This window comes from Hemicordylus capensis, chromosome 2 (assembly GCF_027244095.1).
Source record: "Hemicordylus capensis ecotype Gifberg chromosome 2, rHemCap1.1.pri, whole genome shotgun sequence".
Lineage (NCBI taxonomy): Eukaryota > Metazoa > Chordata > Lepidosauria > Squamata > Cordylidae > Hemicordylus > Hemicordylus capensis.
In genome coordinates this window covers 353,587,829-353,613,203 of record NC_069658.1, presented here as the reverse complement: position 1 = coordinate 353,613,203, position 25,375 = coordinate 353,587,829, and the positions used below count along the sequence as shown (strand labels likewise).

General features: G+C 44.0%; 1 protein-coding gene across 9 annotated transcripts in view; it reads left to right on the top strand.

Moving 5' to 3' along the window:
* The window catches only part of ACSL6 (acyl-CoA synthetase long chain family member 6), a 166,467-nt gene that overhangs the window by 127,722 nt on the left and 13,370 nt on the right, over window positions 1-25,375 (top strand). For all 9 annotated transcript variants that reach the window (XM_053296876.1, XM_053296869.1, XM_053296875.1 and 6 more), the window contains 8 exons: window positions 433-567; window positions 3,133-3,228; window positions 5,168-5,240; window positions 6,075-6,163; window positions 8,493-8,609; window positions 10,774-10,917; window positions 11,799-11,900; window positions 13,331-13,402. In XM_053296876.1, coding sequence (XP_053152851.1) covers window positions 433-567; window positions 3,133-3,228; window positions 5,168-5,240; window positions 6,075-6,163; window positions 8,493-8,609; window positions 10,774-10,917; window positions 11,799-11,900; window positions 13,331-13,402 — 828 coding nt within the window. The remainder of the gene's footprint in view (window positions 1-432; window positions 568-3,132; window positions 3,229-5,167; window positions 5,241-6,074; window positions 6,164-8,492; window positions 8,610-10,773; window positions 10,918-11,798; window positions 11,901-13,330; window positions 13,403-25,375) is intronic.

Here is a 25,375-nt window from a genome sequence, read left to right as displayed (position 1 = left end):
CCCATTAAATGTTAGTTTAAAAAAAAAATCCAGAGTCCAACTACAGCTAGCCATTAAAGATTTGGGAACTTTTCACCTGCTACCACATGTCTTTATTCTTTTGTCACAATAGTCTGAAGAATTTATATAACTATGCCAGGCTAATTACCAATGGAAATCCTCTGGATACTTGGCTCTCACCATGTTTTCCAACCATTTAATTTTCTTTGCTCAGTTTTCCCCTAGGAGTGCAGAAAAGAGAAAACATAATTCCAAATAAATTCCCACAGAATAGTGTCTGTTAACTTATAGTAATGGTTAACTTATAGCGATTAATTACAATTGTGGCTTCTGTGGAGCCACATCTACTTATGCTAGTGATAATTTTTGTCCTCTTCCTTTTTAGCTATATAATCTTTCTCTTCTTTTTAATGCCATGCTGTATTTCCTTAGATCTTCAGCCAAGCAGACACCCCACTGAAACGCTGGCTTCTAGAATTTGCTGCCAAGCGTAAAAAGGCAGAAGTTCAAAGTGGGATCATTAGAAATGATAGCCTGTGGGATAAACTGTTTTTTAACAAAATACAGGTAAGGATCTAAAAGATCTGGCTGTTGTGGAAATAACTCAAGACATAAATAAAACTGATTTTGGAAGTTTTGTAAGACATTTTAAAAACCATAGATTCATCTTCTGTAAAATGTCTCAGCAGGGCTGTTATTTATTGCTCATGACACATTAGTGTGTATGTGAGAGAGAACTGTAAGTGTATCTTGTTTCTATATATGCTTGCAAGTATGTCTTATTGATTTAAGTGGAGCAACAAGTAAAATGTTGCATAAGATTGCAACTGAAGTGTCATTGATCTTTCACTGTCTGTGGCCATTTTGTGTTGTGCGAGCCACCCACGAGATCTGATCTGTGAAATTCACAGAAAGTATGTCGCTATCAGAGTTTCTAGTCCACAATTAATCAAATTATCCAAAATTACACAATTTAGAAACTCCAAAGAAAGACATATTTGTTGTAGAATACCTGTCCCCATTTCATGAACTACCACACTGACTATAGGGATGTGTGGTAATAACCCACACATACACCACCCATGTGTGGGGAGCAGGATTTTACCTGCTGTAGCTATGCCATGTATTCACCACTTATGTGTAAGGGGCCCTCATAAAACATAAGAAGAGCCCAAGGTCTATCTTATCCAGCACCTTGTTTCCCACAGTGGCCCACCAGATGCCTCCGGGATGCCCACAACCAGGAGATGAAGTACAGCTTCTTGTACAGCTTCTTCATACAATCCGAAACTCTAACTGGTGAGAGTTCTGGATTTCACAGAGTAGTCCTACATTAGTACATCAAGTTGAGGTTCCTGTTTACCTTAATACCAAAGCATATAGTTGCTAGGGGCACGGCCAGTTGGTATGGTCCCATTTCTCCTTAACAAATGTGTACATGGAAGTGAAACTTCTGCATAAAACCCATGAGGCTAATTCAACTGTGTGTGTTTTTGTGCTACTTTGTAGTGTAGGCATTACTCAATGTTCAGAAGATCCTTATGGCAAAGGGATGTTCAGATATAATCTTGGTAGGGTTATAGTTGTCCCACTGAACTGCCCAATTGTTTTGTAGGTTGGGTGGTAGGTATCACCCATCATGCCCTACCATCCAACCCACATTGGTGTCCCTGGGCACTACCCATGGGGAATAATGAACTGATTTGAGTTCCCATTATTCCATATGGGTGAAACAGCACGCACTGCCACACAAGTGAATCACGCTATACACAGACACAGAGTACCACAAAAAGGTAATCTAACACACAACATGGCACAAAGCACAGTCCAAAAAAGAATCACACTGCCAGAATCACACAGCCAGCCACAGTGCCATGTAGAACAAGTTGCTTTCCCACAGCCTGAGCTGACACACACAATTATGACTCCATAGCAGCAGCAGCAGCAGCAGCACCCTTTCCAAGCATAACCATAACCTGAGCTCAAGTAGAACAACCTCTTCAGTCACATTTTGACTGAGTGTACATCTTGCAATGCTGATTGCACACAGAACAGACCACCAGACCAGAGCATTGAGTGGAGCACTTGATTAGTCGATCACCAATAAAATATTACACACACTAGAGAGAGCTGAGTTCTCCATATAAGACCCAGCAAAAGCAGATAGCCAGTCATAAATCAAAATCATAGCAGCAACAATAACATAGCAAGCATATTAAACAGTGCTGAGGGAGAGAAAACCACATAGTTACTTGATAGGAAGTCTTCTTTCTTCTCTTCATGTCTGAAATAATTTGGCCTCAGATTGGCTGGGCCCTGGCTGTGCTGACATGATAATCTGTCAGGCTGACACATGTCATGGCACCAGTCCACACTCATCATGGGCCATGGTTGTGGGGATGGGGTGTGTGTATGCGTGTGTGTGAGTGGCTGTGCTGATGGGGGGGGGGAGTTAACAGTAAAATACAAGTGAACTGTAAAACTCCAAAAATCAAACCTCCTGCCTGCTCCACTAAGGCCTCTGATTGGTGCTGGCACTCAGGCACCAGTCCATCATCATCCCGGGCCTGGCGGCAAGCGTGCATTCATGTCTGTGTGCATCAGCAGCACTAACTGGCAGACAGTGACACATCTGGGTTTGGAATTGGCTAGGGCAGGGTGGACTGCCAGTGGGTGTTTCAGTGGGTGGGAGTGTCCATGAGTCACTCACCTTCTCTGTCCAGCTCCGGATAGCTCAGCAGGGGGTTGGCCTGCAGGAAGACCAGCTGGTACACCAAGCCAGCATCCAATCATGAGCAATCGTATATCACCACGTCCCTTTTATTTTTAGCAGAGGAAATCAATTCTTTGTTTAATTTGTGAACTGTTCACTCTCAGTCTACAGTTGCTCTGCAATTGAAGTTCTGCAGCTGCCCTCTCATATAACATCTTCAGGGCTGCCTTTCACATTGCGTAGCAGCCCCAGCGGGTCCATAATGATGACATTCCACTATGTGGAACGTTGACCATTGTATCTAGTAGTTCGGTTGATCTTTGTGTTCTTCTCCAAACAGCTTAGAAATATGCCGTTCTGATCCATACAATATAGGTTAGTTTCATGGTGCTGATTTTAAAATTATATTTATCTAACAGGCAAGCCTTGGCGGTTGTGTTAGGATGATTGTAACAGGAGCTGCTCCAGCTTCTCCCACTGTCTTGGGTTTCCTTCGAGCAGCCCTGGGATGTCAGGTATGTTGTGCTTGTACAGTGATCCAGGTGATTGTTCTAGCAACAAAATTTGCTACTGTTAAGGAAAACATAAGCTACAGTATTGACTAACAAATCTGACCAAACACATAAATAATGGGCTCAGTATAGAAACATGAGGCCCTTATAAAGAGACTCTGAGGCTCTACAAGTGATACGTGTGTAGAGCCCAACCAGGGTCTGCTCCCCGCACATGAGCAGATGCTCAGTCCTGGGCATCACGGAGCTGGTAGGGGCAGTGGGGATTGGTCCCCAGGAGTCCCATTCTGGGGAGACCCCCGTGGCTGGGAGGCTTCTTGTTGCCTCCCGGTCGGGAGTCTACTAGTAAGTTTCCAGGATGTGTAGCCCGCCACGGCATCTCACAATCTTGAAAAAGGGGTTAGCGGAGCACTCCCTCTGCTAACCTTGTTTAAGGGGAGGGCTACTTTGGCAGGCTAGCCACCGTGAAACCACCGGGCTTGCCCGCGAGCCTGGTGGTTCTCACGATGGGGGAAAACTGGGCTGAGCTTCTGCCAGTTCTGGCAGAAGTGGGTGCAGCATTTAGAGGGGCGAAGAGGAACTTCCAAATTTGGATGACCATACTGAATGCACCCAAGTCTCCAATATGAGATCATCCAACTCACTGCTCTAGGAAATACCTTGGATGTTCCAGTCCTCCTTAAATCTGTCAGTAAAACAATCCTCATTGTGGCAGCACTAACTTTGAAGGAGAGTAGGCCTTGATATGCCAATGCAAGGCTTGCAGTGCCCCTTTCTCTGCTTTGCTGGCATCAGGTCTCCCTAACACCAAATTAGGAGACCTAGCACCAAATTAAACTAATCTAATGCCTGATAACACAACATTCATTCATTCATTCATTCATTCATTGAATTTATATACCACCTAGTATAAAAATCTCTAGGTGGTGTACAGAATTAAAATATAAAATGCAACACATTTAAAATTCATAAAAAGATAAAAATTATAGATTTAAAACACGTTAAAAACACATCAACATTTAAAAATCAAATCTCAGTTGAAGGCCTGGGAAAACAAGTACATCTTCAGGGTCTTCCTAAAAGCAAACAGAGAAGGAGCTGCTCTTATTTCAGCAGGGAGCGCGTTCCAAAGCTCTGGGGCAGCCACAGAAAAGGCTCGATCCCAAGTTGCCACCAAACAAGTTTGCAGCACCCATAGTCGCATCTCCAGATGATCTTAATAGGCATCAGGGTTCACGACAGAGAAGGCGCTCTCTTAAATACCCTGGACCTAAGCCATTAAGGGCCTCATAGGTAATAACTAGCACTTTGTATTTCGTTCGGAAACCTATTGGCAACCAGTGCCTTTTTTTAGAATCGGTGTTATATGGTCCCTTTGGGTAAACCCAGAGACCAGTCTGGCTACCGCATTCTGTACCAATGGTAGTTTCTGAACTACATACAAAGGCAGCCTCATGTAGAGTGCATTACAGTAGTCAAGCCTAGAGGTTACCAGCATATGTACCACCGTTTTAAGGTCACTACTCTCCAAGAACAGATGTATCTGGCGTATCAGCTGAAGCTGATAAAAAGCACTCCTGGCCACAGTCTCAACCTGAGAAACCAGGGATAGTTTGGGATCCAGGAGCACTCCCAGACTACGAACCTTTTCTTTTAGGGAGGAGTGTAATCCTATCCAGAACAGGCAGATCTAAACCATCTCTCGGATCCCAACCCCCTACAGACAGTATCTCCACCTTGCTTGGATTCAACCTCAGTCTGTTCAACTAGAGTGAACAAATTGTTCAACTACGGTGAACAAATTCAAACTATACACTGTGTGGATGCAAATATATCTCATAAGCATAACACTGAAAAAAGGTGAAATCCTATTTGCTGCTTTGACTTTCTAATCTTCTGAAGTTTGTATCACTTTCTTGTTTAAATGATGAATCTTTGACAGGTTTATGAAGGCTATGGTCAAACAGAGTGCACAGCTGGTTGTACCTTTACTACTCCAGGGGACTGGACATCAGGTAATAACTGGACATCATTCTAATTGATAGGTTATTTAAGCTGAAATACAGTTAGGCTGGAATCACAATCACATATGTTCAAGCAGAAAAATCAAAAGTATAACTGGAGCATGTGTTTTAAAAGCAGTATTTATGACCAAAGGAACACATTATCAGTAGGTTCTCTCTACTGAACTGCAAACTGCAGCAAGGCTAACATTAAACAGTTCCAGTGGTGTAGGGAGGGCAAAGGTGCCCCATCTTTGGATTGCCCTCCCCTGCAAACCTGGTGGTGGCAATGACAGTGGCCTCCCCTGTGTGGTGCCCCTTTTCTCCCCCACATACTGGGCAGCGGCAGCCTCCCTAACAGCCTGACCAAGTAGCCTGGAGTAGGCTGCCTTTCCCCCACTGCTGCTCGGGCTGCTTGGTCAGACCATCAGGGAGGCTGCTGCTGCACAAAAGTGGGGAGGTGTGGGTGCCACATGGTGGCCCCAGAAACAACTGGAAGCGTTCCTGGCAGTAGCTGTGCATGGGTTCTTAGAACCTGTGTGCACAATTCCAGCTCTGCCCCTGAACTGTCCCACTTGGGTATACACTTCTTAGCAAAGTGCTATGGGATGGATCTTGAGTTTATGTACTCCTTGTGCCACACCTCTCACTGTGAGGAAAAGTAATCTTACGAATACTTGTTTCACCAGACAAGCAATGTAACATGCATGTTGTTGGTTCAGCAGTGTTCAGATAGTTGAGCTGGTACTCCTAATAATCTGCTAAGTTTGTTTTTGATTTAGTTTTTATACTTTTTCTCTAAAAAAAAATCCCCAAACAACAAATGGCTCTCTTTGTGATTTGCAGGTCATGTAGGAGCACCTTTGCCCTGTAATTTAATCAAGTTGGTGGATGTGGAAGAACTGAATTACTTTTCTTCCAAAGGAGAAGGCGAGGTATTTGTGTTAAACTCTTTGCTGTTTCATTTGTAGTCCATAGAAAGCCATTGAACCATTTCTCAAGGGCAAGATGTGTGGCTTATCTACACCAGCTAGGACATGGCAGCAAGGCAGATTGCTCCAGGGCATGATCAGTAAGACTAGGATTGCAAGGGCTTGCTCTGCTACAGAAAGCATGCAGCGGTTACCCTACCAAGTTGATAATTCTGCATAATATGGTGGTGGCCCAATTCTCTGTAGTGGCTAGAATACCTTGAACCAATAGGAGGCGGTAGTTTCTGGTTGCTTTGCTACATAGCACTTTAGTGGCATTTTAGACCAAAGAGACTAAGTAGGTACAACCCTGCACAGAACTTCCTTGCTGTAAAATGCAAGATAGTAGGCCTGTACAAGGCGGAAACTTCAGAACTCTGATGATGGAATTTTCTGCCCCCACCACTAGGAGGCAGTAGACCATGGGGCAAGTGCCCCGGGTAGTGTCCTGATGGTGTGGTCCCTTTAATTTGTTGCCCAGCTCTGGCACTGGGGTGGCTAGGCAGTGCCGAACATAGGAAGCTGCCATATACTGAGTCAGACCATTGGTCTATCTAGCTCAGTATTGTCTTCACAGACTGGCAGCGGCTTCTCCAAGGTTGCAGGCAGGAATCTCTCTCAGCCCTATCTTGGAGATGCTAGGGAGGTAACTTGGAACCTTCTGCTCTTCCCAGAGCGGCTTCATCCTCTAAGGGGAATATCTTATAGTGCTTTCATGTAGTCTCCCATTCATATGCAACCAGGGAGGACCCTGCTTAGCTAAGGGGACAAGTCATGCTTGCTACCACAAGACCAGCTCTCCTCCTCCGAGATAATGGTGAGTTTGGGGTGGGCAGGGAGCGCAGAACTGTCACCTGGGAAAACACACAGGCTTCTAGAGATTGCAGTCCCACAATCTCCAGAAACCCACACATTTTCCCAGCAGCATCTCTGTGCCAGTGCTGGGCAGTGAATTAAAGGGCCCCCCACCACCTGCCCCATGATTTACTGCCTCCTGGTGGGGGGAGGCATGCAATTCCAACATCAGAATGCTGAAGTTTCAGACTTGCACAGGCCTACAAGATAGCAGAGCTCACAAATCTTGTCCTGATCAGAAGTGTGGAAACGCTGGTACCTCCAGCCTTGAAAATGGCCCCTGCTGGCCATGCCCCTGACGCTAATGAGTCCGTGCACTTGGCCGGCATCAGTGCACGGCCAGCACTGGGGCAAGAGTTTCTCAAAGCTGAAGAGCACTTTGTTCGCTGACTGGGTGCTTCCTTTCTTTCCCTTGCTTGCAAGGAAGAGGAAGGAAGCAGCTAGGTGACGAACAAAGTGCTCACTGGTTGGGAGAGGCCGATGGATTTCACGTTCCGATGCTGGCCATGTCTCTTGTCACCAGAATGCTTCTGAAACCAGTGCAAGGGGTGTGGCCTGCATCAGGCAGGGACATGCCACCCGTCGGCCTCTTCCAGCTAGCGAGCACTTAGTTCACCAGCTGGGTACTTTTTCTCTTTTATAACAAGTAAGGAAGAGAAAAGAAGCACCCAGCTAGCAAACAAAGCGCTTGCCAGCTGGAAGAGGCTGATGGGGTGGCATATCCATGCCCAGTGCTGGCCACACCCTCTGCACTGGCATCAGAAGCATGCTGGCACACTGGTGTTAAGGGGCATGGCAGCATCAGGATACAGATCGTGAGGGCTTCGCTTGCTGACTGTGCCCTGAGGAGGAGTAGGGGCTGCTTGTGACCCTCAAATGCTGGGGGACATATTCCCTCTCTCCCCGTTCAGTGATGGTTATGCCTCTGGTCCTGATGGTCAGGCTGAGTACATTGTGTGGCCTCAAGCTACTCTTTATACCCATGTGTCTTTTTCTTTGGACATAGGAAAAAGTGTTTGGTTTTCAGTATAGGTGGCGATCATACTGTGTCATCATAATACTGCTCAGGAAACATTTCTTGAGGATCCCCAAAGACACACACAGAGGCTTCTGGAACATTATGATATGGACACATGTGAAGGCCTTCTCTGGTGTACCCCAGCTGTGCTGGTTTTGTGTCTGTGCAGTTGGTCATGGAATAGTAAGGGAGGCCCCTGAAAAAATAAGCCCTTAGTTCTTTGAGAGTTAGATGCCAATTTTCCAGGACAAGTAGTTATAAACTAGGGCAGAGGTATTCGCCCAGCCGAGGATATTGAGGATTCATAACATACACATTCATAATTTTGTGAAATTGTGAGAGATTACAAATGATAGCATGAACATATTCTAAAAACAGAATTTTATTCTAGAGTTTACCAGCAAATGTGTCTCTTCACAGATCTGTGTGAAAGGTCCGAATGTTTTCAAGGGCTACTTGAAAGACAAAGAGAGAACAGAGGAAGCATTAGACAAGGATGGATGGCTTCATACAGGGGACGTTGGGAAATGGTTGCCTGTATGTACTGAACATTTGCTACCTTTGCATGTAAAAGGTTTCATACTAAGAATGCAGTTGCAAGCAACATGTTTCAGAACAGTCCCACCGGCTTTATTGGCCTGTGAAGCAATAACAAATTGAGGATTGACATCACTCTAAGTCAGGGCTGCTCAACTTCAGCCCTCCAGCTGTCTTTGGACTAGGGATGTGCAAATTGATTCGGCTACAAACTGATTTGTACCCGAATCTAGCTGATTTGGGTGATTTAGAGACAGAACAAATCGCTCCTGTGTTCTATTGGCTAGATTTGGGTCCAAATCAAATCGCAGCCAATTTTATTTGAATCGCTCTGAGATTAGGATTCCTCCCATTAATTTCCCCATATTCCCAGATTTCATTTAAAAAATAAAGCCAAGCTCAAGCCCTTGTGGAAGTGGAGTTATGGAGCAAAATGTGTGGTCATTATTTTTCAAATGTTTGGATTCTTTGGTGTATAATAACTTTTCTTCAATGAATCCCTATGAAGATTCATTACACACCTTCATTTCTTCTGTTCATTTTGACTGTATTTGGACAGTGCCTGCTGTCAACTGCCATGTGCCAGCTACACCACCCACCCACCCAGCCTCAGAACTGGCCTCAGAATGGAGACGGGGAAGGGGTTTAGTTTCACCCAGTTTCTCCTCTGTCCCTGGCTGTCTGTTCCTTGTACTGGCCTCTCTCCGGAGGTTCTCAGTACTCGCCACCAACCTTCTTCTCATCCCCGACCAGCCCTTTATAAGCCTCTCCACATGATATGCACTGCCTACCCCCAATTATGGGGCCAATGCCCCCTTTATTCCCCTTGATTTCTCATCCCCTCCAGCCACTGCTTCTGCTTTCCCTCCTCCCACTTGGACCCCCTCCCTTCGGGAGGTGCGCTGTCAATATCATCTCCACGTGCCTCCCTGCCAGCCCTCTTAGGGCTTGGCATACTCGTTGCCATTTTCATGGTCGGTACCTGGAGCTGCCGTGGCCTGCTGGGGGCTCAGCAGGGCTTCTCCCCTGCCCTTCAGCTGCTCTCCCTCTGCCTCTTCCCGGCTGCAGCCCGTCCTCACCTCTTCGGCCGGCGTCTTTGGGGGTAAGGCCATCCGGCAGGATTAGACAGATTCATTATGAGAAAAGTTAATATACGCCAAAGAATCCAAATACTTGAAAAATAGTTACAGGACATTTTGCTCCATAACTCCACTTCTACAAGGGCTAGAGCTTAGCTTTTTTAAAATAAAAGCTGGGGATCCATGTTAGGGTTAGGCTAGGGTGACTCAAATCCCCATTATTTCCTATGGGGGAAATATACAAAATCAGTAAAAACTAAAGAAAATAATTAAAAATCAGCCAAGTGCCCCACTGCCTTGACATTTGGTTGGTAGGTGGCACCCATGGGGACCTACCCAGCACCCAAGGTTGATGCTGGGTAGGACCCTAGGACCTTTATAAGTGGCCCAAATCAATCCGAATCTGAATCAAATTGAATCAAATCTATTTCAAATTGATTTGGGGGGACAGATTCAGACACAAAACAAATCAGAGGTGATTGGATTTGGGCACAAATCAAATCAAAAAAATAGAGTCATGCACATCCCTACTTTTGACTACAACTCCCTTCATTAGCTGCCACAGAGATCAATAATAAAATATTATGAGAATGGTAGTCCAACATCTGTAGGAGGGCCAAGGTTGTGCAGCCCTGGTCTAAGTTCATGAATACAGTGACCAACAAGGTGTATGTGCTGTGATACTGAACTATACTAAGAACTTGCGTAGTGTAGGAGATATGTCCTGCTTGGACCTGGAAGACCTGGATTCAAATCCATGCTCATCCATAAAACTGATGGGATTACTTTGGATCAGTCACTGTGTCTCAGCCTAAGCTGCCTCACAGAGTTGTTGTTTGCTCTTTCAAAGAATATTAAAGTTGTTATTGATTATGTGAATCTTTGGGTCAAGCCCTCTGCCACCTCATCAGTTTTCAGAAACTATAGAGCAAGACCTCAGCTTCTTTTACCAATCCTAAATTTGAAATCTATAGTAATCCAGCTCCTCTTGATCATAGTTGTGCATTGGAATTATATTCCACCCCACAGGCCTGCATATTGTAATAATGTATTTTTCACAATTGTCTTTTCTTTTTTACACACAGAATGGTACGCTTAAAATCATTGATAGGAAAAAACACATATTCAAATTGGCCCAGGGAGAATATATTGCACCTGAAAAAATTGAGAATATCTACATTCGCAGTGACCCTGTTGCTCAGATCTATGTGCATGGAGATAGCTTGCAGGTAATTCTATATGTTGCTATGACTTCCTTAAAATTTGGTCAGTTTTAGATACCTGACCAAATTGTATTACATTTGGGAATAGGCTAGGTGTCAGCTTTTTACCATTTAATTTCCAACCGCACTAGATGTGGCTTCAGATGCTCTGCTGCTTATGTGCCCGGATGTTGCACAGTTGTCTCGATGTCTGTAGAAGGGCACACACAACTACTCTGACTTACTTGTAAGTCATGCCTGTAAGTTTGTGTGTGGTTCATGTAATTTGCAAAGTGGATGCAGGCTGATAGTGCAGTTGGTTATCTGCTCAACGTATAAGTTCAGTTGCTAGAGAGGCAGTTTAGTGGGAGGAGCACTGCATTTCCTCCTCCTGATGTCCTAGACAAGAGGTATTCTGGGGTGCATAGCTATCACTTACCATAGAGCAGGGCCGTTGATCATTTCCCACATGCATATCCTAATGTCTGTGTAGCAAACTGGCCATGTTAAACTGAGTAGATGAGTGGGCAAATTACTCTGTATGCAGAATCAAGTAATATATACTCACATTCAAACTTTCTCCGCAAAATGTCTGAAGTCACCATCCTGATAGAACTTGAAGGATTGTGGAGCAGAAGGAACCATCTTGCAAAGCCATTTTATATGGATGCTGTTATCAAATGTTAGCAAGGGAACAATATGGCCCTTTGCCCTTCTTACAGACACTCATACACACACTGTGCTGTGGCTCTTGTGATAAGCGGAAGCTGCCAGAGAATGAGAACAAGCAGCAAAGAACTTCAGCAGTGCTCATATCTCAAAATAGATAAGAGTGCAGCAAAATGCAAACGATCAAGCTGAAATGCTGTGTCATAAATTTGGGTTCACATTTATCTCTCTCTGTGCAGGCCTTCCTTGTGGGAATTGTTGTACCTGATGCTGAAGTCATGCCAGGCTGGGCCAAGAAAAAGGGTTTTGATGGAGCTTTTGCAGATCTTTGTAAAAATGTGGTATGTTTACGGACCATTTTGAGTGCAGTGTAAAAATGCAAGCATAGTGCTAGTTTGGAAAAAGTATACAGTAGAGAGACAGAGTTTTAAAAATTCAGATTGGTGGATCAGGCTTTACCCTGCACTGGAGGAGTCCTGCCAAGAAAGCCTCAAGCAGTAGAGTCCGTTCAGAAAAAAGAAAGTATTTCTTCACACAACAGATAATTAATCTTTGTGATTTACTGGCTAACATCCTAACTGGTGCAGCAGGCATGCAGCCAAAGGCTGTTCTAGCTTCTGAAGCATGAGCTTGCATGTGGGGGCCAATTTTCACGAATCTCTCCTTCCCTCAGAAGCAGTCTATTCAATGTGCAATTATATCCCTGAGAATTGCATAGCCCTCTGGGACATAATTGCTTGTTTGCACAGAGTGCTGCTGGGAAAATGGGAGATTGGTGAAAATCACTCCCCCATGGATGAGCACCCACACTTCAGAAGAGGGAGGGGAGCTGCTGCAGGTGTGCATCCTTTGCACGCTTAGAATTTTAGGACGTTGGCCACTGTCACAGGGTGTGGACATGATCACTAACGGATAGCTTTAAAGGCCAAATGGCCAAACTCAGGATGATAGGGGTATTGATGGTGATAAGCCATGATGACTGAGGAAGACCCTGTGTCAGAGCCAGTATTTTACTGGATACCATTTGCTGGGAAGCAACATCACGGGAGGGCTATTGCCTATTGCTTGTGGGCTACCCAGAGGCAACTGAAAAGCCACTGTGGGAAGCAGAATGCACTCCGGGTCATATGCCAGGCACATTGATGATGTTGTATACTGTAAATAATAATAAATACACTGAAACCAGCTTAGCCACAGGGAACAGTGACCTTGCAAATACAGTACTGCTTTCTGTGGAGTAGAAACTAGCCCAAAATTCTACCTGCAATCTTGGAGAAGCTGCTGCCTGTTTGTGTAGACAATACTGAGCTAGATAGACCAATGGTCTGACTCAGTATACGGCAGCTCCTTATGTTCTTATGTTCTAGAACTTGGACTTTAAAATCAGGTTTCTGAATGATACATACTTTAATTGTAAATTCAAACGAAACAGTGAGTGTTTAGAAAACTGAAAACTAGACTCAAGCCAGTATGCCAAAATAAGAATTCAAGTATCTGTCTTGCTGACATACATGAGTACAGATCTGGACACTTAGAGGACCCGGACTTTAATTATCACCCTATATTGTATAGTTGAATTTATTTTGTGTATGTGTGTGCTTATTTATGCTACACTGAAAGTTCAGGTTCTGCATTTGTTCACCAACAGAGAGTCCTAATAAATGCTCCAAAAGAAGTATTGGCTATGTATTCAAATTTTAATAAGATTATTTTATTATTGATAAATTTAGTCTTCTGACTGTAAATAGATGCTTTTTATATTCTGATTCAGGAGCTGAAGAAAGCAATAATGGAAGATATGGTGCAGTTAGGGAAGGAAAGTGGACTTCATTCATTTGAACAGGTAAACCCTGGAAACTAATGGCTTTAATTACTAGGAGCAGATAAGCCTCTTCTTTGTGATGAATAGGTAGGGATTTCAGCATGCATTATATAAATGCTCAAATTCCTCATTTGCTCTGTGGTTTAATCGTATATATACTTTGTTTGTTGAGATGTATTAAAATATTTTGTCTGCTTAGCAATGTATGAAAAGTACTGTTAATAAAAGTCTAATTTTGACAGATATGATAAATGTTTGAAATGCCATTCCACTCAAACTGAGAGCACTACTGGAAAGTCAGCTCAGATCCTTAATTACCATTCTTGTAGCTGACCTGGAAAATACAGCTGTTCTGTTCGTTCTCTGTGCGTAGACTAATCTCTTCCTGACGTGCGTATAGATATTTTTGCAACAGAACGGCAAACCTCCACTTGGAGAAGTTCTCAAATCGACACAGCGTGTCCCCTGTCCCATTTTCTCCACCACACATGCACACAATTCACATATCATCTGGGAATAATCTAAGACAATGTCACACTGTGATTCTGCCATTTTAAAATCACAAATATAATTATTATAAATTAATATCCATTGTCATTTGAATTTCTAAGCATGTAGTATTTATGCATATAATTTTGGCAGAATAATAGCAGCCACAATTGTACAAATGCTTGTAAAGCTGACCTTAATATATAATTTTCCTGCCTTTCCAAAGCTGGCCTAGGAAATTCCATAAGGGTAAAATATGGAGCACTAACTGTTCTTTAACCTTGATGTCATGTTCGTGTGATGCAATCTGCTAATCTACCAATTCATCAAGCATTATCCTTAGAGGTGGGGGAGGTGTACCATATCACTATAGCATCTGAGCACTGTGCAGTTAATACATTGTGAGGTTAGAAGAAAAACTCTACTGTGTGCATTCTAAAACTTACAATGTGCAAAAGACCCTAGGGCAAAGAAGATACAAGATATTGTTGCTTATAGTCTCACTGCAGGCAACATAATTAACATAATTAAAATTTTAAGGTTTTAACTTGTTTTATGCTATTGTTAACCACCCAGAGACTAAAGTTTGGGGCGGTGTACGAATGTGATAGATAGATAGATAGATAGATAGATAGATAGATAGATAGATAGATAGATAGCAATAGCAATAGCAATAGCAATAGCACTTACATTTATATACCGCTTTATAGCCGGAGCTCTCTAAGCGGTTTACAATGATTTAGCATATTGCCCCCAACATTCTGGGTACTCATTTTACCGACCTCGGAAGGATGGAGGGCTGAGTCAACCTTGAGCCCCTGGTCAGGTTCGAACTTGTAACCTTCTGGTTACAGGGCGGCAGTTTTACCACTGCGCCACCAGGGGCTCTTGATAGATGGAATGTTGGATGCATCGAGTGCAACCCATTTTTTGGCCCTGGGGAGCTTTTTTTTCCTGAGGAGATTGAGAGGTGGGGGTTCTGGAGCAGGAGAGTTGGAGTTTTAAAAGAAAGCAAATAAGATTCAAAGGCAGTGGAGGAGGAGAGAGCAAACAGTCTTCTGCCCTCACATAGTAGGCTCATTCACACAGCCGTACATTTCTGATTTTCAGTGGTTTGTTTGAGTAAAAAACATGGTAGGAGGCGGGCAATATGATCATCAGCTAAGCTTCAGCTGTGTAGGACAAGTGCTACCTCCCTAAATCCTATCCCCAGCTTCTGAACAAGGTAGGAGGAAAAACTGCCCTACCCAGCTGAGGCCTAGCAGACAGTCACACTGCCCATCTCCTACCTTGTGCTTTATTTGCACATGGCCGAAAAATTGGGAGTGTGTACAGCTCCTGAGGCTGGATAGGACGCTTCTCCTAGCCACTTACTGGTTGTGTGAGTCCAGTCTCTGTCTAGAAAGCTCTTAATTGAAGCTGTGGACAGCCTGAACAATCTGCTTCTCTGCTCACCTATGAATGACTTATTTGTGGGACTTCACCTTGCCCTGGTTTGTGTTGTGTAACCTCACTTAAAATGGCTGCTCAGTATTGTTCCCCTTTCTATCTCCTACATCCTAGTTACTATTTTCCCCTCATGCTGCCTACTACTTTCCCCACTACATCCTCCCAGGAAATAAAAGAAGGCGCTAGTGGGCTGGAAACCTGGTACTGTCCTGCTTACTATAGTATTAAAAACTCAGGTCTCCAAATCTCTTTCTCCACAGAGATTGCAGTGGGGAAAGCGTGGTTATGTATATGTTATCTGGGAACGCCAAAGTCCCTGAAGCTTCCCTTCAGAAAGTTTCTAGGAGCCACAAAAAGTATGGTGTCTAGTAAGGATTTGCACCTCTTGCTGTTCAGACCCAAGCCCTGCCACCTCCCACCTCACACAGCCTAGATGAGCCTCAGGCCTACATCTTTGCCTGCCCAAATCTCAACAAGAAGAATAGGGACATAATAGAACAGGGAGACACTAGCAGGCCCCTCCTGCTCATCAGCCAATGAGGTGCCCGTTTGCCTTCATAGGAAGCTGCCTTATATCAAGTCAGACCTTCAGTCCACCTAGCTCGATACTGTCTGCATTGACTGGCAGAGGCTTCCAACATTTCAAGAAGGAATCTTTCCCAGCTCTACCTGGAGATGCCAGGTATTGAACCTGGAACATTCTGCATATAAACAGATGCTCTACCACTGAGCTGCAGCCCCATCCCCTAAGGGGAATATCTTATAGCAGGCAGAGCTCACATGTAGTCACTCATCAAAATGCAAACCACTGTGAAATCTTCTTAGCAAAGGGGACAGCTCATCCTTGCTACCACATGGCCGGCTCTTCCCCTATTGCAGTGCACAGCAAGCTCATATGAGCAGACTTTCAAGCAGGCATGGAGGATCTTCATCCCTCCCACTCTACCTTAAATTGCCCCTGGGCCCCTGTCCAGTACCTCATTTTTTGTCACTCTGCTGCCATATACTCTCCAAGGACATACATTAGGACATCTGTGCATAGGTACAATCATGCTGTTTCTGGCTCAACTATGTTTACTTCCATCAATATCACTGATACACCAAGAAGATGTCCCCAAATTCTCCTGATCCAAAATGGTAACAATAGAGTGAGAGAGGAAACCCCTTAATAATGAACATTCCTTTCTGGAAAGAAAGGATAATTTAGTCACTGTTACTATAGCAAAATGGAGATCCTTTAAGTATTTCTAGAATTGATATTTTTAAATATATATTGTTTGTGTCCTTCTGCCTAACCACGGTAATAGGCACCCACTTACAGTTAATGAGACTGCATTTTTACACAATTTCAGTCCTAAAATTAACCAAGTATTTTGATATTAAAAATGAAATAATTACAGGCCAGTCTTCAACCTGTCCTGGGTGTGGGCAAGGTAATTGAGAGGGTGGTGGCTGATCAACTCCAGGCAGTTTTGGAAGTTACTGATTATCTTGATCCATTTCAAACTGGCTTTAGAGCAGGCTATGGGCTGGAGACAGCTTTGGTCAGCCTGATGGATGATCTCTAACAAAGAATGGATGGATGGAGTGTGACTTTGCTGGTTCTTTTGGATCTCTTTGTGGCTTTCGATACCATCGATCTTGGTATCCTTCCGGATCATCTGGGGGATTTTGGAATAGGTGGTACTGCTTTGCAGTGGCTCTGTTCCTTTCTCTCTGGTAGATTCCAGATGATGTTGCTTGGAAATAACTGCTCCCTGAAACGAGAGCTCGGGTCTCCATCCCTATCTCCGATCCTATTTAACATACTTTTATTTATTTATTTATTAAAGATTTCTTGTATACTGCCTCCTCCAAAGACTCTAGGTGGTGAACAATAACCCTAACCTGTTGCTTGGACCCTTGCCCATCCTGGCTGGTTAGAATAGCCGGTCGTAATGTTAATTCCTGGCTACGGGAGTTGGTTAACTCCTCGTTATGTGAGGGTTTCGTGCCAGCAACTCTTAAAGAGGCGATAGTTCGCCCACACTTGAAGAAACCCTCCCTGGACCCTGAGGTCCTTGACAACTATAGGCTGATCTCCAACCTCCCTTTTTTTTTTTAGCAAAGGTGTTAGAGAAGGTTGTATGTGCCCAGCTCGAGAGGGTCTTAGAAGAAACTAGTTATCTTAATTCTTATCAGTCGGGCTTCAGGCCTCGGCATAGCACAGAGACAGCAGTGGTCACTCTGGTAGGTGATCTTCTTCGGGACCTTGACGAGGATAGTGTCCCTCTCTTGGTCCTTTTAGATCTCTCAGCGGCTTTTGACACTATCGATCATGCTATCCTTCTGAACCGCCTGCGTGGGTTGGGTATCGGGGGCACTATCTTACAGTGGTTCCGTTCTTACCTTAGTGGGCATGTCCAATCAGTATGCATTGAGGACAGGTGCTCTGACCCATGACTGCCACTCCTTTATGGAGTTCTCCAGGGTTCAGTTCTTGCCCCTGTCCTTTTTAACATCTATATGAAGCTGCTGAGTCAGGTCATCTCCCAGTTTGGGGTGAGATTTCATCAATACGCTGATGATACTCAGCTATATATTGCCATCCCAGATCATTTTAGGGATGCTGTTTCTGTGCTTACTCGATGTCTGGAAGCTGTTAAGGTCTGGATGAATCAAAACAAGCTCAGACTGAATCCCACTAAGACTGAATTACTTTTATTCAGCCCTCGTAATGGAAAACAGCTGGATGTGAACCTTGTTTTAGATGGGGTGGCGCTGCCCTCAAAAGAGCTTGTTTGTGATTTGGGGGTCCTTTTGGACTCGCTCCTCCTGCTTGAGCAGCAGGTGGAAGCTGCTTCCAGAAGTGCTTTTGCCCAGCTTCATCTGGTTTGCCAATTACGCCCTTACCTTGATCGGCAGGCATTAATGATAGTGACCCATACCCTTGTTATCTCCCGTTTAGACTATTGTAATGCTCTCTATCTAGGGTTACCTTTGAGGACGATCAGGAAGCTGCCGTGGGTCCAGAATGCAGCGGTCATTGCACTGGTTGTCTCTTCATTTCTGAGTTCAATTTAAGGTCCTGGTTTTGACCTTCAAAGCCTTGAGGGGCCTGGCGCCTGTCTACCTACAGACCCACCTCTCCCATCCAGTTACATCCCATCTGGTTAGATCAGCTCAGATGGCCCTTCTGTCAGTCCCTGATTTCCGAGCTGTTCGGGGCTCTAGGACCTGTGGAAGGGCCTTTTCAGTTGCTGACCTGCTCCTTTGGAACTCTCTCCCCCTACAGATCCGGCTAGCACCTTCCTTACCAATCTTCAAATCGCTATTGAAGACTTCTCTTTTTCACCAGGCCTTTGCCCTGTAGTTCATTTTTCTGTTTTCTGGTAGTTACTTTAGTTCTTTAATAATTTTTAATTATTAATGTAATGTAATTTTTAATGTTGCCTGTTTGCCTGTTGTACACCGCCCAGAGTCTTCGGAGTGGGCGGTATATTAAATGTCTCTAATAAATAAATAAATGTTTTTAATTAAATCAAAGGGCAAAAGCCTGGCGAAAAAGATAGGTCTTGAGAAGGGCCTTGAAAGCCACTAAGGAGGGAGCTGAATGAATCTGGTGTGTGTATGGGTGGGGGGAGAAGGGTGTTCCAAAGAGGAGGGGCAGCCACAGAGAGGGCCCTCCTACAAGCCTTCTACATGAAACCACTGGGTGAGATCATCAGCAGCTTTGGAGCAGAGTGTTATCAATATGCTGATGACACCCAAATCTATTTCTCCATGACATCTTCATCAAGGAATGGCATAACCCCCACCCCTAAATGCCAGCCTACAGGCAGTAATGGACTGGATGCGGGACAATAAATGGAAACTGAATCCAGCAAGGTGGAGGTACTTATGATAGGGGGTCATACTTCAAGGGACACGATAGATTTTCCTGTTCTGGATGGGGTTGCACACCCCCTAAAAAATCAGGTAAGGCAGCTTGGGAGTGTTTCTGGACCCAGGCCTCACTCTGGTTTCTCAGAGGCTATGAGGCTATGGCCAGGAGCTCTTTCTATCAACTTCAGTTGATATGACAGCTGTGTCTGTTCCTTGAAGATAATGATCTCAGAAGTGTGGTAAACTCTAGGCTTGACTACTGCAATGCACTCTATGTGGGTCTGCCTTTGTATGAAATTTGGAAGCTTCAGTTGGTCCAAAATGAAGCGGCTAGTTTGGTCTTTGGGGCTTCTCAGAGAAACCATATTATGCCTGTGTGAAAACAATTACATTGGTTCCTAATAGGTTTCCGGGTGAAGTACAAAGTGTTGGTAATTACCTTTATAACCCTAAACAGCTTAGGACCAGGTTACCTGGAAGAGTGCCTTCTTCTGCCGCCAGCTTGTATGGCAGTGACTCAGGAATGGGACTTCTCTGTAGTCACTCCTGGGCTGTGGAATGTGCTCCCTATGTTTGTTTGTTTGTTTATTTAACATATTTGTATACCACCCAAAAGGCAAGCCTCTGAGCGGTTTACAACAAAACAATAAAAACGACAAATAAAAAGGTTAAAACATTACAACAATTAAAACTATTACAAATATATATTCAATAGTACATTTTAATAGAACATTTAATAGACATTTATAGTTTAACATCTTTAGGTAAGGTAAAGTGTGCCGTCAAGTCAATTTTGACTCTTGGCGCCCACAGAGCCTGACTGGCAACCTAAGAGCCCTTAAGACACATGTTTTTAGTCAGGATTTTAGTAATCTTAAATGTTTTAAATTATTTTAACAGCTTGTTTTGTTTTATTTTTGTTGTATTTCTAGAGCCTTTGGAGTCAGGTGGTATTAATTTTTTAATTAATTGCATTTTGGGCAGCATACAATTATGTTAATTAATTAATTATACTGCCCAAGATGCAAATCTCTGGGTGGTTTGCAACAAAACAATAAAAACAAGTAAAACAACAAGATATAAATTAAATAACATAACATAACATAAATACATAAATAAGCATGTTCCTATGCCAGTTACTTTTACTGTTTTCAATTGTGCAAAACTAGAAAGCAGAAAAATCCCAGCACATCCTAGCTATGTTGTGATTTTAGAATAATTGAGTCTGTTGATGTTGTGTTTTAATTTCTGTTCTGCATGCTACAAGGGTTAGTTACAATGTCCAGTTAAGAAAGCACTGGAAAGTGGGTGAAGTAGAGTTCTCATCCTTTTTATTCTGCTGAATGAAAGAGAATTTGCATGTAGTATCCAGAGGAAGCTCCTCATTTGGGTCAGAGGGGGCATTGCCCCCACCATTCCAGTCCCATATACTTACTAACTCCACATCCTCTCATCAAACATACCATCTCTTCCTTTTTGTCTCTCCCTCTGTGTGCAGTTTCTCTCTCTCTCTCTCTCTTTCTGTCTGTCTCTCTTGCTTGGATGTTGCTTTTGCATTTTCACTGCTTGCTAGTATGGCACTGGCTTTTCACCCTAATTTCCTTTTTAAAGCCATTCTTTCCCTCTTATGGTGTTCAGTGGGATCTGTTACCCCCAAATGAAGTAATTACCATACTTGGTAACTACCCAAATTGCATATTTAGTGCCTCAGCACCAATCAGGTTGTGCATTTCTTTTCTTTTCATCCCCTAAGGGTTTGCAGGGGCTAGCCCAACACTAGCCAATTAGAAGTCAGAATAGCTTACAGGCACCTCTTCTGACCAATAGCCAGCAAACAAGGCCAGCTCTGTCATTTTAATTTCCCAGGGTTCTTCTAGGCAGGCTGAGCAAAGTCTCTGGAGAGTTGTATGTAAAATGGGAACACTCAGTCTGCAAGCAAATGGAGTTAATAACAGGTTGGAGCCCTGTCTACCTTTCTCCAGAGGGAGGCCAGCCCTTTTCTCCTCATTCAGTACCCCGACCAAGCCCTCAGGAGACTTTGGTTTTCTCCAGCATTTGCTGGGCTTTCCCTTTCCTTTTTAAACTGCCACTAGCAAATCTTGGCGACATTTGGAGATCTAGGTAATGAGAGGGAAGGTGGGGGATATGGTGGACTGGCACTCCTCTGGGTAGAAAGCCTTGTGCAAGCTTTTTTATCTTTCTCTCTCACCTCTCTTGAGGTTGAAAGCGAGGGGGGAGAGTTATAGCTTCCAAATAAAACAAAGCATTTTAACTGAAATTACTAATTGGACAAACTTCTCCTGTTCGAAATGTGTGTGTTTGAGAACTCTGAGATTATTGCCTTTTCTTCATGGGCAACCTAACAGGCACAGTGTAGAAAAGGGGCCAGTCCAAAATAGTCAAGTAGCTCCATCACTCTATAGTCCTTATGCCAGTTTTTGTTTGCTGTTTTTGGTTTGTTTTCTGTTATGCCTTTTAGGGGTGGGAGGTGGGTGGGTGGGTGAGTGAGTGGTAGTAGTATTGAAATAAGAGGTCCTCAGCGTAAGTTCTTTGACAGGTTTGTGATTTATATGGCTTAATTTTCAAATCTGTTAAAAGATTCAAGTAAATGTTGCCTAGAACTGCAGCCAGTTCTATGCAGTTTATTCCAAGTAAAGCCTTAATGAACTCATTGTGCTGCAGTCCTATGCACACAGCAGTTACTTGGGAGTAAGCCCCAAGGATATATCCCAGAAATGTTTATATTTTGAGAAAGGGAGAAATTAAGCTTGGGGTTTTTTTTTGTTTTACTTTTAGTATGCCTGTCCATAAGTGTGAGAAGAAAGGAAACTAGTGTGTGGCCAAAAACACTGTGGTATTTTCAAACGATGTGAAACGTGTAAGCAGGTGCTACCTGCAGATAGGCATTCAAGACTCAACCCCCACCCCAGCTGTTCTTCTTAGCCTAGTACTGCATGGGATGAAGAGGAGAGGGCTGAGATTGCAGGGGGGGGGGGAAATGGAGGCAATGCTGGCAGAAGAAGGGATGGAGCTATTGAGGGAAAGAAGAGACATGGGGCCAGGTGTGTATGGTCCATTGGACAAGAGGGGACAATTGTCCCCTGGCCCACAGGGTCTGGGGGGCTTCCCAAGGCCCCTCAGATCGTCCCCCTTGCCCTGCTCACCCTCCCTCCTGCTCTCCTGCTTGTCCTCCTGCTCACTGGACCCACCCAGCTGTTAGGGGGAGCTAAGCAGCCAGCAAGCTGCTACAGTTCCTCCCCTCTGAGCTGATAGGCAGGTCTCCAGAGCCCTCCAGACCTTTCAGAGAGGTCTCATCCCCCTTGCCTTGCTCACCCTCTCTCCTGCAAAGGAGGAAAGAGGCAGACTATCTGCCCTTGCTCACCACAGCTCTCTGCAGACTCTCTACCCAGCCCAGCCTTTGCCTCCTTAGTAATGGAGATAGAATGTGATTTCATTTTTGTGGTTGTCCCCACCCCCGGATATTTAGGGATCTGCTTGCCATAGGGCTTTGATATGGTGGGCGGGGGGAGGTAGGGCAGATTGAGAAGTCTCTGAATATTTAATTTAAAACAGATTGCAGAAATTGCTGGGTTTTTATTTTTGTTTTAATTTTTAGAAAAACTAGCAAAGTCCTGTAAGTGGCTTGTTTCATGGTAGAACATTACAAAAATGTCTGGAACTGAAGCGCTCCCCCCCCCACCTTAGACCATCATTCTATCACCCTTTCTGCCCAGCCTTTGATCACCTGGAATGACTTGGCATAGGGCTCTGGTATTGAGCAGACATGCAGGGTGGGAGGAATATGTATATTTAAATTGGAGTGGATTGGACAAATTGTTGGTTTTTAATATTTTTTTGAATTAAAAAAAAAACGAAAGTCCTATAAGTGGCTTGTTTCATGGCAGAAAATTACAAAACCTTCTGTAATAAACAATATTACATAGTTATACTATGTCAAGTTGGTTTGCAACTCAGAAATTTTTTATTTAATTTTATTTAATTTTATTTCTTTAGAAATGCACTACATGTCCAAGCTGGTTGGTCATGTCCAAAACCTCACTCACACTATTTGCACTGTTTGTCATCGATCAGTATGATTCTGTAACTATATGAAATGCTAAGGAGGCCCCGCACATGCTGATTCGCCCCCAGCACCGAACCCCGCTAGGAATGGCCCTGCTTCTGAGAACCTGCAGAGAGTGGTTTTTATCTCAGTACTCTGAGAGACCACAACCAGCCCTCCTCCCACACTGGGGATCAGGGAGAATGACTTTTAGGATGGAGGGTGTAACTTTGGGAGCTCCATGAGCCCTGGCATGCCTCATCTATCTTAAAATTTTGCCAAGAAGAGGCGGATTCCTCATTCTTCCCCTCTCCCTTTCTCCTGAGGAACGGTGCTAATTCTTCTTCTTTTCTCTATTTCTCCCCACCTATCTTCCTTGCTTCAGTGGGACTTACTGGTCTCCTTTAGAGAGCAAAATATGCTGGGAGCACAAATTAGTTTGGTTTCATTTTTATCCCTGAGCATGTGCAATCTTATCTGCACTTATCAGGGAAGGGTCTCTGTTAAATGCAATGAAGTTTATGTTTAAGTAGACATGGAGGCTATTCTCACGACCGCATAAAACCAGGCGCCCAGCCCGGTTGTGTGCAGCACTGGGAGCTGCACGGATCCTGGCTGCTAGCCCTGCTCAATGCCTCCGTTCAACAAGGTTAGCGGAGCGAGTGCTCCGCTAACCCCGTTTGATTGATCGTGAGTCGCCATGTCATGGCACCACAGAACCCTCCTCTGCCCTCCGCACTGCTCGTGTGAAGAGCCTCGCGCTTTCCTTGCTTGTAAGTCCTTTAGGTTGCTGTGAAATGTACTTCCAGCTGCATGTGGTTAGATTTGCTGCCTGAGGCTGCAATTTCTCCACACACTTACCTGGGACTTTTGCACACAGCAGGCTTTACTGCGACTTTACTGGGAGACTTTACTGCAAAATTGAACTTCTCCCAAAAAACCAATGCAAATAGTAGATTTTTTTTTTTACCCCAGATATAAATCAGGCTACACTCTAACGAGCAGTGAAAAACCCAAATTGTGTCTGAACTGCTTCCTGATAACTCACAGGGACTTCTGGGTAAATCTGGCTGATATGTGAATGCACTCCCTCCATTCCAGAGGAGATGTGTGTTAAAGGGCTTTAAAAATCCCCGTGTGAAAACTTCCTGGAATCTAACTTCACTGAATTTGTTAGGATTTCTGAGAAAACATATGTAGGCTCATACTGCATGGTTGAAAGTCTGCAGCAAGGGGCCCATTTTAAAATCTCATCCCTAGGCCCACTCCAACCTTGCTAAGCCCCTGCATGGGGACTTCAGAGAGAGAGGGGGCATTGTTACAGCACTGACACCCACCATGGGCCCCTCTAAGGGCAGGATTCCTTTACTTGCAGCCAACCAAGGGGTGAATTTAGTGCTAAATTACCATTGAATAGCCAGCTGCCAAGTGCTGGTGTGAATGTTGGAGGTTTTGGTTGAGGCAAGTAAACAGCGTTACAGATGGAGAAAACCATGAGCTGATTATTCACTTCTTTTTAATGTAGGGTTGGACCTACCTACTAATAGTTCCACCTATGGTTACCCTTTCGCCTCTTCCCGTGGCCACCACCACTGGTATCTAAAAGTCCCAGGGTGTATTTAGGATCAGCTAAATGAAAACACAAAGTAATAGTATAATAGTTATAAAGTGCCTATGCAGTATGTGCTATGGGGAGAACCTTCCTTTTGAAAAAGCCAGTGTATTAGGCAGGAATAAAACTTTAATGATGCATCACTGCATATAAATTTAATTATGTATTAAATTTATATCCCACTTTCAGACCATCAGGTCCTCAGAGCAGTTCACAACATTTAAAATACAATTTTAACTACTTTGTACACCTCTCTTTTCTCCCCCTACTATTTCCAATATCTTAGTCTTCATTATGAAGAATGGTTCTGTTATAGCTGGTTCTCCACCCCCATATTGTAATTGATTGAAGAAAACCCCACACCATTATCTTCTCTGTCCAAAAGCACTGTTCCCATACTTAGCGGCATTTCCCCAGTGGGTTCACACCCTTAGGCATAATTCTTTGGCAGCTTCTGAAAGCTGTTGTTCCCATGAACTTTAGGTCTATTTTATTGTCCTAACAGCCAAAGCAGGTA